A 14,480-nucleotide genomic window follows, 5' to 3' on the forward strand; every position below is an offset into this window, starting at 1 on the left:
GCGAGGAGATCCGTTATGATGATAAAGAGATTCTCTTTAGCTGTAATGTGGAACTTTGGCACTATGCAGAAACAAAGAGTTCATCAAGTCTCTTAACGGTTGATAGGCAATTAAGTGGCAGCGAGTACATGGTCTGGGGTTTGGCCATGCGTTGATACGTAGTCAGAGAGAGGGAGAGAGAGAGGGGAAAAGAGAGTAAGAGGGGGAGGGGGGAAGAGAGAGGAGGGCTGGGAGGTCAGAGTCTTCAGGCGCCTGTTGGGATCTGTCAAACAGACACGGCTGTCATTTTTTTGATAATTGCTCTGCCCAGCCATGATCTGAATTAGCATATGAAAGTTCTGTCTTCCTTCTATCACTGGGTATAGGGGTGTATGCTAATTTGTAAGTCATTTCAGATGACAGAGAGTGCTTGTATCCCTGAGGTGCTCGCTCTGTCTGTCTGTCTGTCTCTCTCTCTCTCTCTCTCCCTCTCTCTCTCTCTCTTTCTCTCTCTCTCTCTCTCTCTCTCTCAGTCTCTCTCTGTCTCTCTCTCTGTCTCTCTCATTTTCTCTCTGTCTCTCTCTCTCTCTCTCTCTGTCTCTCTCTCTTTTCGTCTCTCTATGCATGACTATCAGAGTGGAATCAGTAGAAGACTATGGAAAACGGCACCTTTACTCCTCAGTCAGGCAGGAGGGGCGGGGACACAATGTGGGCAGATGGCCAATCAGCAAGCACAGGTCATCCAGGTGACAAGGCCAGGGGCTCCTATCACTGCAGGGACCTTCCACGTCACCAAGACTTTTCAAAGAAATGGTTAGTCTTTACTTGTGTTCGGATCTTTGCGGGTTTATTGACGCAAGCCCCTCCGCTAGAACAGAATGTACCTGAACTCCAGCTAGCCAGGCATACTCAGAGCACACAGCGACAATAGCTTAGCTATGTAAAAATATGGCGGAAATTAGGTCTTTTGTTATCGCTGCCATTCATGATTTTGGCAAGAATTGAAGTTTCAGCAGAAAAGAAGGTGAACCTCGATATTCACGTGAATAGAGAGTCTATTTGGAAAAGCGCGGTGTGGCTTGTGGGAGGATTAATTGAATCTATTGAGTAGAGAGTCACAGAGAGAGGCTTGTGCCTGCAGGACAGGCCCATGCCAAGCACCTGGGCAGAGGAAGGGAGGGGGAGGGTGGGCAGGCAGGCAGGCATGCCACCTGGGGTGAAGTGATGCCACGTTCCTCCCAATCCCGCAGACACACGGGCGCTCATACACACTCGCACACACATACACTCAAACATGAACAGACGTAAATACCTACATACGCAGATGTACATGCAGGACACACAGAGATCTTTCTCTCTCTCTCTCTCTCTCTCTCTCTCTCTGGCCTGCTCTCTGTTAGTATGCAGCGGAGGAGTGGAGGAGAGCAGGGGAAAGTGTGCTGGAGCGCCTGAAATCGTTATTATTGACCAGTCCTCTACAGACACACATTCACACTCTCACACACACACACATACACACATACACACACACACACACACACACACAGACACACGCACGCGCATGCACGTATGTAATGACATACAAATGCATGCTCTACAATGAATGCACACAAACCACGTCATGTGACCCGATATCTGCGGCATGCTATACACTAAACGCCAGAGCCTGGAGTCTGGGAGACGGGGAGAGAGGCGGAGGGACGAGGGAGGGAGGGAGGGGCGGAGAGGGAGGGAGGGGCGGAGAGGGAGGGCGACGAGAGCATCGAAGGCGTGGCATCTTTCAGCAGAGCCGGTGCAGTGCCCCTGTGCATTATGGGTTAGACCATCTGAGGAGGTCGCAGATGCAGCAAGCTGAAGGGACTGTGTTATTAATAAGAGTGTGATGGAGGGACAGAGGGAGGGGGACTCAAGGATTGATGTGTTGAGAGAAAGGCAGGCGGGGAAGGAGAGAAAGGTTTTCACACCGAATTTCATATATCATTTACAGTAAAGACATCCATTGAATTGCAGGGTTGTGACTGCTTCTGTGGCAGGATGTATGGAATACATATCAAAAGTGTTAGAAGGACAGATACCAGACAGGGACACATGTTCCTCACCAGGAAGCTCAATCCAGCCAAGTTCAAGGAATGTGCTTCCAGTGCTGCATAGGGGACTGATTGAGTAAACATCAATCTACTGGCTCTATGTATGTATAATGGACTGTGTGAATGACGGTGTAAGAGATCCTGTCTTTGCATGTGTGTGTGTGTGTCTGCCTATACTGCGTGCGTGTGTGGCGGTGTGTGTGTGTATGTATGTGTGTGTGTGTATGTGTGTCTGTGTGTGTGTACGTGTGTCTAGCCATCTCCCAGCCCCGGTGCCATTTTAACATGCTTTGGAAGCGCAAGCGCACACTGCCTCCATCTCTCCCCTTTTGTCACGGCTGACAGGCAGTCTGTTTTAATGAAGGCTCCTCTCATTCATAAGGCTGGGGAACCAAACCTTGTCAACTTTTGAAGCCTCCCAGGGTTCAGGGAGAAACATGGAGAGGGAAGACGAGGAGAGAGAGACAGGAGAACGTGACGACTTTGTTCCCCTTTGATATGTTTTTGTTGTGATACCTGTGTATTCTCATGAAAAGGAATAGTTTTACCCTGCAGGCCTGTCTCACTTAGACTGTGACGTGCTGCCTTTAAGGTGATAAACGGAAGGGGTTAAAAGATGAAATTGCTTGTGAAATTCTTTTGATCATTTCATGTGGGTGGAGAGCTCAAATCAATCAGGTGGATGGGCTCGACTGTTTTATGATGTTGTTGAGATTGAACTCGTAGACAAACAGTACAGTACAGCACAGCACAGTACAGTAAACATACATACCCACTCTCTCTAAGCTCCCTTCTTTTACCAGTGGTTGCCTGTCACACACAACTGCATGTAGACCACAAGCAGAAACCCCTTCAGGATATCAAATCCACGGTCTCTCATTTCTAACTAGGTCAACGCTCGCTCACAATAGCTGCATCCTCGCCCCCCCCCCCCTCCATCCCTCCACCCCCACTCTCTCCCTCCTTTTCTCTCTCTCGCTTTCTCACCCTCTTTATTTCATCCCTTCCTTCAATCCAGTGTAAAACACCACAAGGTTAAATCAATATTGTTTTAATAAAACATCAAGGACTTGGACTTGGCTGATTTGACGTGGTTAGACTCATTACTGAAGCACACAGTACACAGATCCACCCAGTGTTTCTACAGTCTAACCCCTCGACATGACATACAAACACAATGGCAAAGACAGTGATTTTGACCGCACTGACGCGCAGGAAGGTCATGTCCTAAATGGGACGGACACCATCAACAGTAGCTCACATAGAGACGCGTGTGTTTGGATGTGTAAGAGCTGCTCCCGGAAAATCTCTTCCGTCCATAGCACCAATTCGAGAACATTCCAGGCCTTTTCCCCCCAATAGCCTCCTCCATCATCCGTGAGACAGGAATACCCTCTTGGCCACAGTCACAGCAGACATCCCTCCTTGTAAACGTGGACGGCGTCTCTCCATTCTCCCCGCGCTCCCGAAAATTAGCATGACATTAGCATGATATTAGCACGGACGACCCGCGCCGCAGAGCTGTATCAAAGCGTTCTGTGATCCTTTGGCTTTCTCTGCTTTAGTCTGAGAGGGAAGGAGAGACGGAGGGGGGGGGGGGGGGGATAGAGAGAATAAGAGAGGACTGAAAGTGTTTCCCCTGAGACGAGCGGGCGAGCAGCATAGATTGTGAGAGAGAGGGAGCGAGAGAGAGTGAGAGGGAGAGAGAGAGTGGGAGAGAGAGAGAGAGAGAGAGAGAGAGAGAGAGAGAGAGAGAGAGAGAGCAATGAGATGGATAATAATGTGCTATGTTGCCACAACTCCGACAACATCAAGCCTTGTCTCGGTTCCTCAGAGCTACCCTGAGCAGATGTTTGGTCTCCAAGGTGGCGCTCACAGTCTCACAGTTGCGAACGCTTACAAGACCGCTTTCATGTCTCAACTACACTCGACTGTGTGCAGACGTACATCTGTTGGAACAACCACACATTGCCTAAGAATCCACAGGTTCTGGGATGAATACGATAATCCTACGCATGATAACGACACCTAAACTGCATCATGGGGCCTACACGTCATCGTAAGTTGGCGTGGGAGCCCGGGTGACTGACGACGGGCTGTGTTGTTTTCCGCTTGTGTGTTTCAGTGTCGCGGTTTCTCATCACGTCCACGGGGGCCCTGTACATCCTGGATGTGCAGATTGAGGACGGCCTGTACAACTACCGCTGCATGACACGCCACCGCTACACCGGGGAGACGCGGCAGAGCAACAGCGCTCGGCTCTTTGTCTCCGGTGAGGACCGCGTGCACGCCTGGCCGCGCGTGTGTGGCGCCACAGCCGTCACGGCAGCGCAACGGGACAACCGCCGCGTTTGAACGCAAATCTGCTTTCTGGCACACGAGCATCGTCCCGCGACGCCTCTCACCTCCCTCTCTATCTGTTTTTGGTGCTCCCAGACCCCACGAACTCGGCGCCCAACATCCTGGACGGCTTTGAGCGTCGCGAGGTCATGGCGTCTCACCGGGTGGAGCTGCCGTGTAAGGCGTCTGGTCACCCGGCGCCCAAGTACCGCTGGCTGAAGGACAACCGCCCTCTGGAGCCCGACACGCGCTTCCGCCAGAGCGTCACGGGCCTGCTGATTGAGCGGGCCCAGCCCAGCGACACGGGCGGCTACGTGTGCGAGGTGTGGAACAGCTACGGCAACGCTGAGGTGGTGGGCCGGCTGCTGGTCAAAGGTCAGTGTCCCCGGGGGAACCATGGGAGTCAGAGTTTAGAGTGGGGTTTCGTGAAGGCGTGTGTGGAATGAGTTTGGCATTACAAGTGTCTGCTAAATGAATATTGTAGTATATGATGTAGGTCAACAAAATGATTCCATTCTGTCATGACACCTGCTTATCACAAGATGTGACGTCAAGGGGAACCAATGTAACATCTTTTTGTGATGCATCCGACCCCCAGAGCCCTTGAAGGCGGTGGTGAGCCCGAGGAAGGTGAAGGGCAGCGTGGGTAGCCAGGTGTCCCTGTCCTGCAGCGTGACTGGCTCGGAGGAGTACGAGCTGTCCTGGTACCGCAACGGAGAGCTCATCTACCCTGGGAACAGCGTCCGCATGACGGGGGACAACCGGGAGAACCTGGTGATGGCGGGCATGGCCAAGAGCGACGGCGGGGCCTACCAATGCTTCGCCAGGAACGGCAAGATGTCCGCCCAGGACTTCGTCCAGGTCATCCTGGAAGGTCAGTCGTCCGTCCGCGAGGGCGTCGGAGGTTGAGAATAGGCTCGTTCAGAGCACACGGTGCACGGACGTGGCCGGACGTGGCCGAGCTTTGGAGTGTGTTGGCTTTACTGTGACTGTGTTCTCAATGTTGCTTGTGCTGACTCGCACGCAAACAGTCCATTGATCAGTGTTTCGTGTGTGTGTGTGTGTGCTAATGAGACTTGCAGTAAAGCCTTGGCCCAGCCCCTATTATTAGATTATCTGAACAAGGCTTGCATAAGCTGGCATAGCCGGAGCTCGGTTGCTGCGGCAACTGCCTCCCATGTCCATGGACCAGTATAAAGAGGGTATTGATAATCTATAATGATGTGGAGGAGGATGGGGATGGGAAGGAACACGAAGAAGAAACCATTCCAACGCGTCTCTCTTCTCATAGTGTAGGGACCTGCTCTGTATTCATAGGATCATTCGACATGAACAGGGCCTAGTTTGAGCCTAGAGTGGTTCCATGGTGCATTCGAGAGTGTCGGGGTGTTTGTATGGCTGCACGACTATTGTTTCTCTGCAGAAACAGTCCACAACCATGTCTCCATGCACTAATAACAGACCGACGTCGATATTGATATTGCGACGTGACAGCTTCGTAATACCGGCCTCTCATCGGGTGCTCTCTACCGTTCCCCCTCTCCACAGACGGCACTCCCAAGATCCTCTCCTCCTTCAGCGAGAAGGTCTTCAACATCAACGAGTTTGTGTCGCTGGCGTGCACCGTGAAGGGCACGCCGGAGCCTCGCGTCGCGTGGCTGCTGGACGACGAGCCGGTGACCCGCGACAGCCGCCACCGCATCTCCCACTTCACCAACGCCGAGGGCCACGTCATCAGCCACCTGAACATCAGCCACACCCACGTGCCGGACGGAGGAGTCTACCGCTGCACCTGCAACAATTCGGCCGGGGCAGTTTCCTACCAGGCGCGAATAAACGTAAGAGGTGCTTGTCAGACCAGCTCCTCCAAAACCATACACACATACACACATCTTTGTTTGCTGCCGTGTTTCGCTGTAGAACCGTAGCCATTGTCGTTGTTTGCCGCGGGCATTGTTGTTTTTCTCGATTGGCCCGTCTCGCTTGCGTTTGAAAGAGGGACAAGACTTGGACTGGCGTGCCTGACGAAACCACCGTGAGCTGCCGTCTCGTTTCAAGTCCACGTACGCGTCAGGCGCGCGTGTGTGTCTACGTGCCTTTGCTAGTTTGTGAACACGCACGTGGCGCTGCTACTGTAGACATTCTGATCTTCCTGGACGCCCCTCCGTACAGAGGGACTGGGGCAGTCCTCCTACCAGACAGGGCCTGACCCGAGGTCCGTCTCGTCACTTCCTCCGGTCTTCCTCACCCCTTCCGCGTCCGTCTCCTCCCCAGGACGCGGCAGGCCCGTCCTCCAGCCCCGCGTTCAGCTCCCCTCATCCGTCACCGCGTGTCAGCGCTGACTTCTCCAATGCCCCGCTCCCTACCTAACTCCCGCTGATAGCTTTATACTAGGGCGCCATTACGTTGATTTACACGAGCGCCGGCCGTGTGGCTGAGCAGCTCTCTGGGCCCGGCGTGCAGGTGCCAGCCTCGTCCCTGCTCGCATCCTGAGCCTGGTGAAGCCCCTCCTGCCTCAGAGTCGTTAGGGAGGGAGGGAGGGAGGGAGGGAGGGAGGGAGGGAGGGAGGGAGGGAGGGAGGGAGGGAGGGAGGGAGGGAGGGAGGGAGGGAGGGAGGGAGGGAGGGAGGGAGGGAGGGAGAGAGGGAGAGAGGGAGAGAGGGAGAGAGGGAGAGAGGGAGAGAGGGAGAGAGGGAGAGAGGGAATGAGAAGGAGAAAGAGGGGTAGAGAGAGGGAGGGAGAGGGGGAGAGAGGAATTGAGAAGGAGAAAGAGGGGTAGAGAGGAAGAGAGGTAGAGAGAGGAAATGAGAGGGAATGAGAAAGAGGTAGAGAGAGGGAGAGAGAGGGAGAGAGAGGGAGAGGGAGAGAGAGAGAGGAGAGAGAGAGAGAGAGAGAGAGAGAGAGAGAGAGAGAGAGAGAGAGAGAGAGAGAGAGAGGGGGGGGGGTATGTGAAGACTCAGGAGTAGCCTAAAACCCATTTAGATTGAATGCTCACTCTAGCATGTTGCGGTATAGGCTAAATAAGGCTATTCCAAAGGCTGTGGTTCAGTAGGGTAGCTGGCGAGGAGATGAGCCTGGCGACTGTGGCTGTCGGACGCAGCCGAGCGGCCGAGATAAATCTCGGCAGGTGGCGTGGCGGAGACAGAGTAATGACTGGTTTTTTTGCATCATTGGCTCCTTAATCGCGCTAAAGAGAGTAGCAACCCAGATGCCTGAGCAGCAGAACTACACGGCTGCACTTGGAGTTAAACTGTCTCCCACTCGGCGTGAAAAAGACCTGATAGTCAAGTTTCCCCGAAAAGCCATGTGCTCTGGAACCCTCCAGCCTCTCCTGGTGTGTTTCCATGGCAGGAGTGTATGAGAGCACCAAGTGTAAGTAATGGTTTCGATAATAGATTCCTGAGTGGGGAGTGGGAACATTGAGCTCTAACGCTCGTCTAAGGCAATCATGGCAATCATGGCTGGTGTTTAGGAGAGGGTGGAACTGGGCGATATTCACACAAGGACACCAGAGCAGGAAGCTCAACCCCTCAGCTTCAGTCTAGGATTATAAGCTCTAGTCACAAAGTGAGATTGGTGATTTTGTATGGATAGGTTCAGAGGATTCAGAACGAAATACAGTATAGGTTCATTTGGGTGGGCTGGTGATAGATTTTATAGTTCGAATCGATGTCCGTTTTTGTTCAAGCATGTGGTCGTAATTATTGGGGGATGTGGTTGGTCAGCTCTGATGTCTTAGTCAGGCACGCTCCAAGTCCAAAATTGTGATCGTTTTAACCAATGTAATGATAAACGTTTCTCTTAATGCAGTGTAAGGATAAATGGAGACTTCCGTATTAATGGTTGTCCGACACACACGCATCTCACACTTCAAAATATCCAACTCCCCCCACCTCCAAACCATTTTAAGAGAGGTATTCCTCTGTTGTGACCTTTAAGGGCCTGCCAGTATACGACCAATGAAAAACCTCACGGCCATCGCCGGGCGAGATATGTACATCCACTGCCGCGTCATTGGCTACCCGTACTACTCCATCAAGTGGTACAAAGACTCCAACCTGCTCCCGTACAACCACCGCCAGCGCGCCTTCGAGAACAACGGCACGCTGAAGCTGTACGACGTGCAGAAGGACGTGGACGAGGGCGAGTACACGTGTCACGTCCTGGTGCAGCCGCAGCTCTCCACCCACCAGAGCGTCCACGTCAGCGTCAAAGGTAGGTCACCGCCCGGGTCGGCTCCGCCCAACAGCCTCCGCTCGGAGGTTCACGATTAGTCCGGTAGACCTCTGGCCCAGGACACAACCACGGCACGATTATGGAGCTGTACTGAGGTGGAGTTGTGCATTGTCTGTTGACCCCCCCCCACCCTCCACACACACACACATTTACATAGAGACAGCCACTCCATCCTCCTCACCAAACACTGTTACTGTAATCCTCATTCCCTCCTCTCCTGTCCTCTCCTCTGCCACTTCCACCGCCACTACCAGAGGGGAATAACCTCGCATGGCTTTCTTTCCTCAATGACGCTGCATCATTTGAAGGAGTGTCAGATAGGCCCTCCCCCCCTCCCCCCCGCCCGTACGCACACACTCACGGGTTTGCCGGCTCGCTAACGAGTGCGCGAGGGGGAAATCACGCCGGCCAGACAAAGGCGAGCCCGCCACTCGGCTGGGGCTAATTTGCCTGCAGGCTGCTTAGCATTCCTCCGCCGCCAAGGGGAGTCCCCGGGAGCCCATTATGCCTAGTTTGTTGTGAATTAAATAAGCGCTGAAGTGCCGCTTATTCCAAAGTTATTTTAAATCATTAATTCTCCAAAGCATCTGTTTCTCACGATGGCTACAGTGTCCCCAGAGAGAGAGGCAGGGAGAACGGGAGGGGCAAACGAAATGAGAGTGGGAGAGAGAGGAATCTTGCGTTTGAAACAGAGAGAGGACTATGGAGATTGAGAGATTGAGAGAGAGAGAGACAGAGAGAGAGAGAGAGAGAGAGAGGGGGGGGGGGTGGGAGGGATATTGAGATGAGAGAGTGCATACAGTAGGGACTGTACACTGGGAGGGAAATACGTGTTATTTTTGTCAGGGAAATCTGCCTCTTTGCATGGGAAATGTAATGAATTCCTCTCCCACACCTGCTACGACTGTGGAAATCCCTAGTATTAATAAGGTGCTAAAGGGAGAAGGATGATGGTTGATTTGCCTGTGAAAGGTTTTCTGAGGACTGTCAGAGGGAGGTTCTGTCTAGTGCTCAATATCAGTCTACCCTGTTTAAAATCACTGTGCTATTCCATGTAAAGTAGACATGTGTACAGTACAGCACAATCCTGTACTGTGGAGGGTGTACTGTTTGACGATGTTGGATTGAACAGGCACCAATGCAAACCAAAACATCAGTGTGCGTGAATTCATTCTGTGTGGGTCAAATGGAGTGTAGGTCAAACACAACTCCAGCAGCTCTGTTCTAACCGTAGAAGCCTACTGTTTGGTCCTACCACCCGACACGTCTCCCTCTCTCCCTCCAGTCCCTCCTTCCATCCATCCCTTCGAGTTCCCTCGCTTCTCCATCGGCCAGCGGGTCTTCATCCCCTGCGTGGTGATGTCGGGCGACCAGCCCGTCTTCATCACCTGGCAGAAGGACGGACGGCCTATCCCGGCCAGCCTGAGCGTCACCATCGACAACATCGACTTCACCAGCTCCCTGCGCATCTCCAACCTGTCCCTCCTCCACAACGGCAACTACACCTGCATCGCCCGCAACGAGGCGGCCGCCGTGGAGCACCAGAGCCAGCTCATCGTGAGGGGTGAGGGGGGGGGGGGGGAGGGAGGGAGGGGTAGAAGGGAAGAACTCAGAAAGAGAGGGAAGGAGGGAGGGAGGGAGGGAGGGAGGGAGGGAGGGAGGGAGGAGGGAGGGAGGGAGGGAGGGAGGGAGGGAGGGAGGGAGGGAGGGAGGGAGGGAGGGAGGGAGGGAGGGAGGGAGGGAGGGAGGGAGGGAGGGAGGGAGGGAGGGAGGGAGGGAGGGAGGGAGGGAGGGAGGGAGGGAGGGGAAAGGGGAAAGGGGAAAGGGGAAAGGGGAAAGGGGAAAGGGGAAAGGGGAAAGGGGAAAGGGGAAAGGGGAAAGGGGAAAGGGGAGCGACTGAGGGGTGAAGGGAAGGCAGAGATGAGAGGCAGGTATTAAGAGTATCATATGACTCTCATAATCTCAATATCCCATTTATTTCATGTCCGCTTAAACCACTGTGACATGGCAGGTTTTTTACGGTTGACCTGTTTTTGCCCTTCCATCCAGTCCCTCCTAAGTTTGTGGTGCAGCCTAAAGACCAGGATGGCATCTATGGAAAGGCTGTGATTCTCAACTGTTCTGCGGAGGGCTACCCTGTCCCTACCATTCAGTGGAAGTACTCCAAAGGTATAAACACACACGCAAGTACACACACAGAAAAGCCACACACACACACACAGGTACACAGAATCTTGTCTACCCTCCAGTCCAGATGGTTTTGCTGAATTGCAACATTGTGTGTCTTACGCGTCTCCAACGGCGAGTTTTTCTTATGAAAAAGCATCCACTTATGAAAGCCAACACAGCAAACCTAATGTCAACACAGCCTTTGGGGTGGATGGTGCTGCAACTCATAACCAACAACAAGAAGCCCAGGCAAAACTGCCAACTGTGAAGAAAGAGGTTTTCTGGGAGATGCAGTTTATTTAAGACATAATACTAGGGATCCAAAATGTGCTAGCATGAGTGGTTTGAACTGCATTACCCATACAGTATGTTCCTCCTACAGTGGTTCTTGATGGAGATGTGGTTGATGGAAACCGTTCAAGTCAACGTACCAATAACTCTGGTATAGCTGAATAGCTCCAACAACAGCAGTGTGATAAAACTAATAAAGATAAAATTCTAATCATGACAGCTGAGTGTGTAGCTGGCTGATTCTTGATTCTAATACAAGCTTTTATTATGCTTTGCTAATCAGACATCTTGCAAAGAAATGATTAGAACCTGCTTCAATATAGACTATGTTATGTTTGGTTGCTTTTTTATATACTTGATGCTTGGCTGACATGACAAATGATAAGTGACATAGTGGTGTGCAATGGCATTGCAGTCTTTTCTCTAATCTTTTTATAACATTCATCTAATGGAAACGAGATTGCTTATATAAAACAAGAGATTTCTCTCCTTTAAACTTAGCTTGTGTGCATTTCTGTTTATGCAAATGTAAATCTGTGTGTGTGTTCATGCTTGTGTGTGTGTGTGCGTGTGTGCGTGTGTGTGCTTGCGTGTCTCCCAGGTGCGGGTGTGCCTCAGTTCCAGCCCATAGCCCTCAACTCAGGCTTCAGAGTCCAGGTGCTGGTCAACGGCTCCCTGCTCATCAAGCACGTCCTGGAGGAGGACAGCGGCTACTACCTGTGCAAGGTCAGCAACGACGTCGGGGCCGACGTCAGCAAGTCCATGTACCTCAACGTGAAAAGTAAGTCAGTGCGAGTGCTTGTCCAGTAGCCATTTTCTCCCAAGGTTGTGTTTCAATGTCATTACGGACGCCAAATTTCATCTTCTTGTTTATGCCAACAGCAAGACAGCCTGAGGAAGCAGCTTATTACCGTATTATATGTTTCAAATATGTTTTATTCTTGGAATTCACAAGCAAAACCTATTTTGTGGCATGGAATCTTCCTAAGCTTCCATAAGCAGAAAGTTGCTCTTTGTAATGCCCATCTTTTGGTTGTGTTCATATTTGTGCCCATGCAACCCAGACTTCCATTTATCTTTGATCCAGAATGGCCTGTTACTGACCACCATGACCAGGTGTCCCTGTGTTCATGTGGGCAGTCCCGGGCGCGCTCAGTATTGTGATAGTGTGTTAAGTGTCGCGAGTCGGATCTGTTCTGAGTCAGATCTGCTCTGTGACGCTGAGGCCACTGGCTAGTCACCTCTCCCCTGGCCCTTTGCTCTGTGAGCTACACACACACACACACACACACACACACAGAGACACACACACGCAGACACAAACACACACACGCAGACACAGACACACGCAGGAACGAGCAGCCGAGATCTCGGAGCGAAAAACACTGTGGCGTTTATCCGCTGAGTGGCCAAGGACTTAGCTCCATTAAGCCCTGAAGTCTGTATGCAGGCGAGGGCTGCCATGTGGAAAGGAGGGCTGGGGGGAGGGGGCAGGAGAGTATACACGTTTACCCCCACCCCCCCTCCTCCCTCCCTCCGTCCCTCCGTCCCTCCCTCCCTCCCTCCCTCCCTCCCTCCCTCCCTCCCTCCCTCCCTCCCTCCCTCCCTCCCTCCCTCCCTCCCTCCCTCCCTCCCTCCCTCCCTCCCTCCCTCCCTCCCTCCCTCCCTCCCTCCCTCCCTCCCTCCCTCAATCCCACCCCCCCTCCTCCCTCCCTCCCTCCCTCCCTCCCTCCCTCCCTCCCTCCCTCCCTCCCTCCCTCCCTCCCTCCCTCCCTCCCTCCCTCAATCCCACCCCCCCTCCTCCCTCCCTCCCTCCCCCTCCTCCCTCCCTCCCCCCTCCCTCCCCCCTCCCTCCCTCCCTCCCTCCCTCCTTCTAACCCATCCCTCCTGCTCTACTGTATGTCTCTCTTCCTCGACCATCCTCTTTGTTTTCTCTATTTGGAACACTGCCCTCTTCAGGTGGCTATGGAGACATACAGAGAGCAGAAACTATTGTTTTGGTCCAGCCGGAGAGAAGGAGAGAGGAAGAAGCCTACCTCGTCTCACAGTACATAGGGGGGCAAACATTGTCTGGCACAACGCTGCCTGAATCGACAAAATCCATGATGAGCCGTGTTAGTTCCAGTTGCTGTGCAGCCTCTTCATCCCGGGCCTTCTGACGCAAAGAGGCTCTGTGTGTGTGTGTGTGCGCGTGCGTGACACCCTGCAGCTCCCCATTGGCTGGGCTGGGTGCTCACGTGATCAGAGTCACACGGTAGAGGGGCTTACACCCCACCAGCCCCCACCAACCCCCCCCCCCCCCCCTCACCCCCCCCCAGCTCTTATCTGGCTGCTGCAGACCCCTCCCTGCAGAGCAGCCCTGCCTGTCTGCCTCAAACAGATACTGCTCCCTCATGACTCTGTCTTGACTGCCTCTAATACGCCCCGGTCTAATACTACACACACACACATCCCACACAATCACAAACGCGCAGACACACGCACACACAATGCTGTACATGTAGTCCGTACCCATTTCCAAAGACACATCTTCAGGCCGCGGCGATCCACACGCCGCGCGTGTTTGCGATCATCAAGACGTCATCGTCTCCTGTGCAATCTGCCCATCCTCCTGTCACCCATCTTCCCTTACGGACGTCTTAGTCCAGCACGCGCGTGTCTGTGTATGAGTGCATGCAGCATCTGCATGCGTGTGTGTGTGTGTAATGTATGTCGCTTGGTGACACGCCTCCCTCAGGTGAGAGTTTCCTCTCTGGGAGGGGGGGGGTGGGGGCAGGCAGGGGCAGAGGGGGAGGGGTGGTTGTTGTTGTGTCTGCAGCTCTCCACGCTCCCTGCAACCCGAGCCTCCGCCCCCCCTCCCATCGGGCCTGCTCCCCGGGTCGACGCGTGCGTTGGCGTGTTGGTGACACGCGAGACCTCCTCGGTAACCCCCAGAGCTCGTCTCCCCGCTTGGCGGGGTGTTATGTTACGCCGTGCACTCGCTCCCAGACGCTGCGCTGCCTCCACAGCCAATGAGCACGCTCTGCAGTCAGTGCTGCTTGTTTATCCGGGCCACACGACACCGGTGGAGAGGGCCTCGGCAGCCACTTAGGAGGCTTTAGGAGCCAATTAGAGAAACACCGGAGCTGACTCGCTGTGGAGTAGTCATGTGACCTATAGTGTGATCTTCAGGGCTTGCTATTGGCCGCGCAGCTTTATCTAGGTGCAGGGGAAGGGAATTGAAGGAAACAGCACCATCGGACTCTATAAAAAAAACACGTGCTTGTGTGTATGTAGTCTTGTTTACGACCAACGATTGTGAGCCTAGAAAAAAACGCTCAATTTGATTTGGCCCTACAATTACAAAAGCTATTTCTATGGGCAGTTAACATTTGAATTA

The 14,480-nt window shown here is 53.2% G+C and overlaps 1 protein-coding gene across 1 annotated transcript in view; it reads left to right on the forward strand.

Moving 5' to 3' along the window:
- dscama (Down syndrome cell adhesion molecule a) overlaps positions 1-14,480 on the forward strand; it is a 72,778-nt gene that overhangs the window by 38,014 nt on the left and 20,284 nt on the right. Inside the window, exons 4-11 of the mRNA XM_084697978.1 lie at positions 4,192-4,338; positions 4,503-4,781; positions 5,005-5,280; positions 5,955-6,251; positions 8,345-8,620; positions 9,927-10,205; positions 10,691-10,810; positions 11,703-11,882. Of these exons, the coding sequence (XP_084554104.1) occupies positions 4,192-4,338; positions 4,503-4,781; positions 5,005-5,280; positions 5,955-6,251; positions 8,345-8,620; positions 9,927-10,205; positions 10,691-10,810; positions 11,703-11,882 (1,854 nt within the window). The remainder of the gene's footprint in view (positions 1-4,191; positions 4,339-4,502; positions 4,782-5,004; positions 5,281-5,954; positions 6,252-8,344; positions 8,621-9,926; positions 10,206-10,690; positions 10,811-11,702; positions 11,883-14,480) is intronic.

This window comes from Hypomesus nipponensis, chromosome 5, assembly GCF_054491055.1.
Source record: "Hypomesus nipponensis isolate SF chromosome 5, ASM5449105v1, whole genome shotgun sequence".
NCBI classification, from domain to species: Eukaryota; Metazoa; Chordata; class Actinopteri; order Osmeriformes; family Osmeridae; genus Hypomesus; species Hypomesus nipponensis.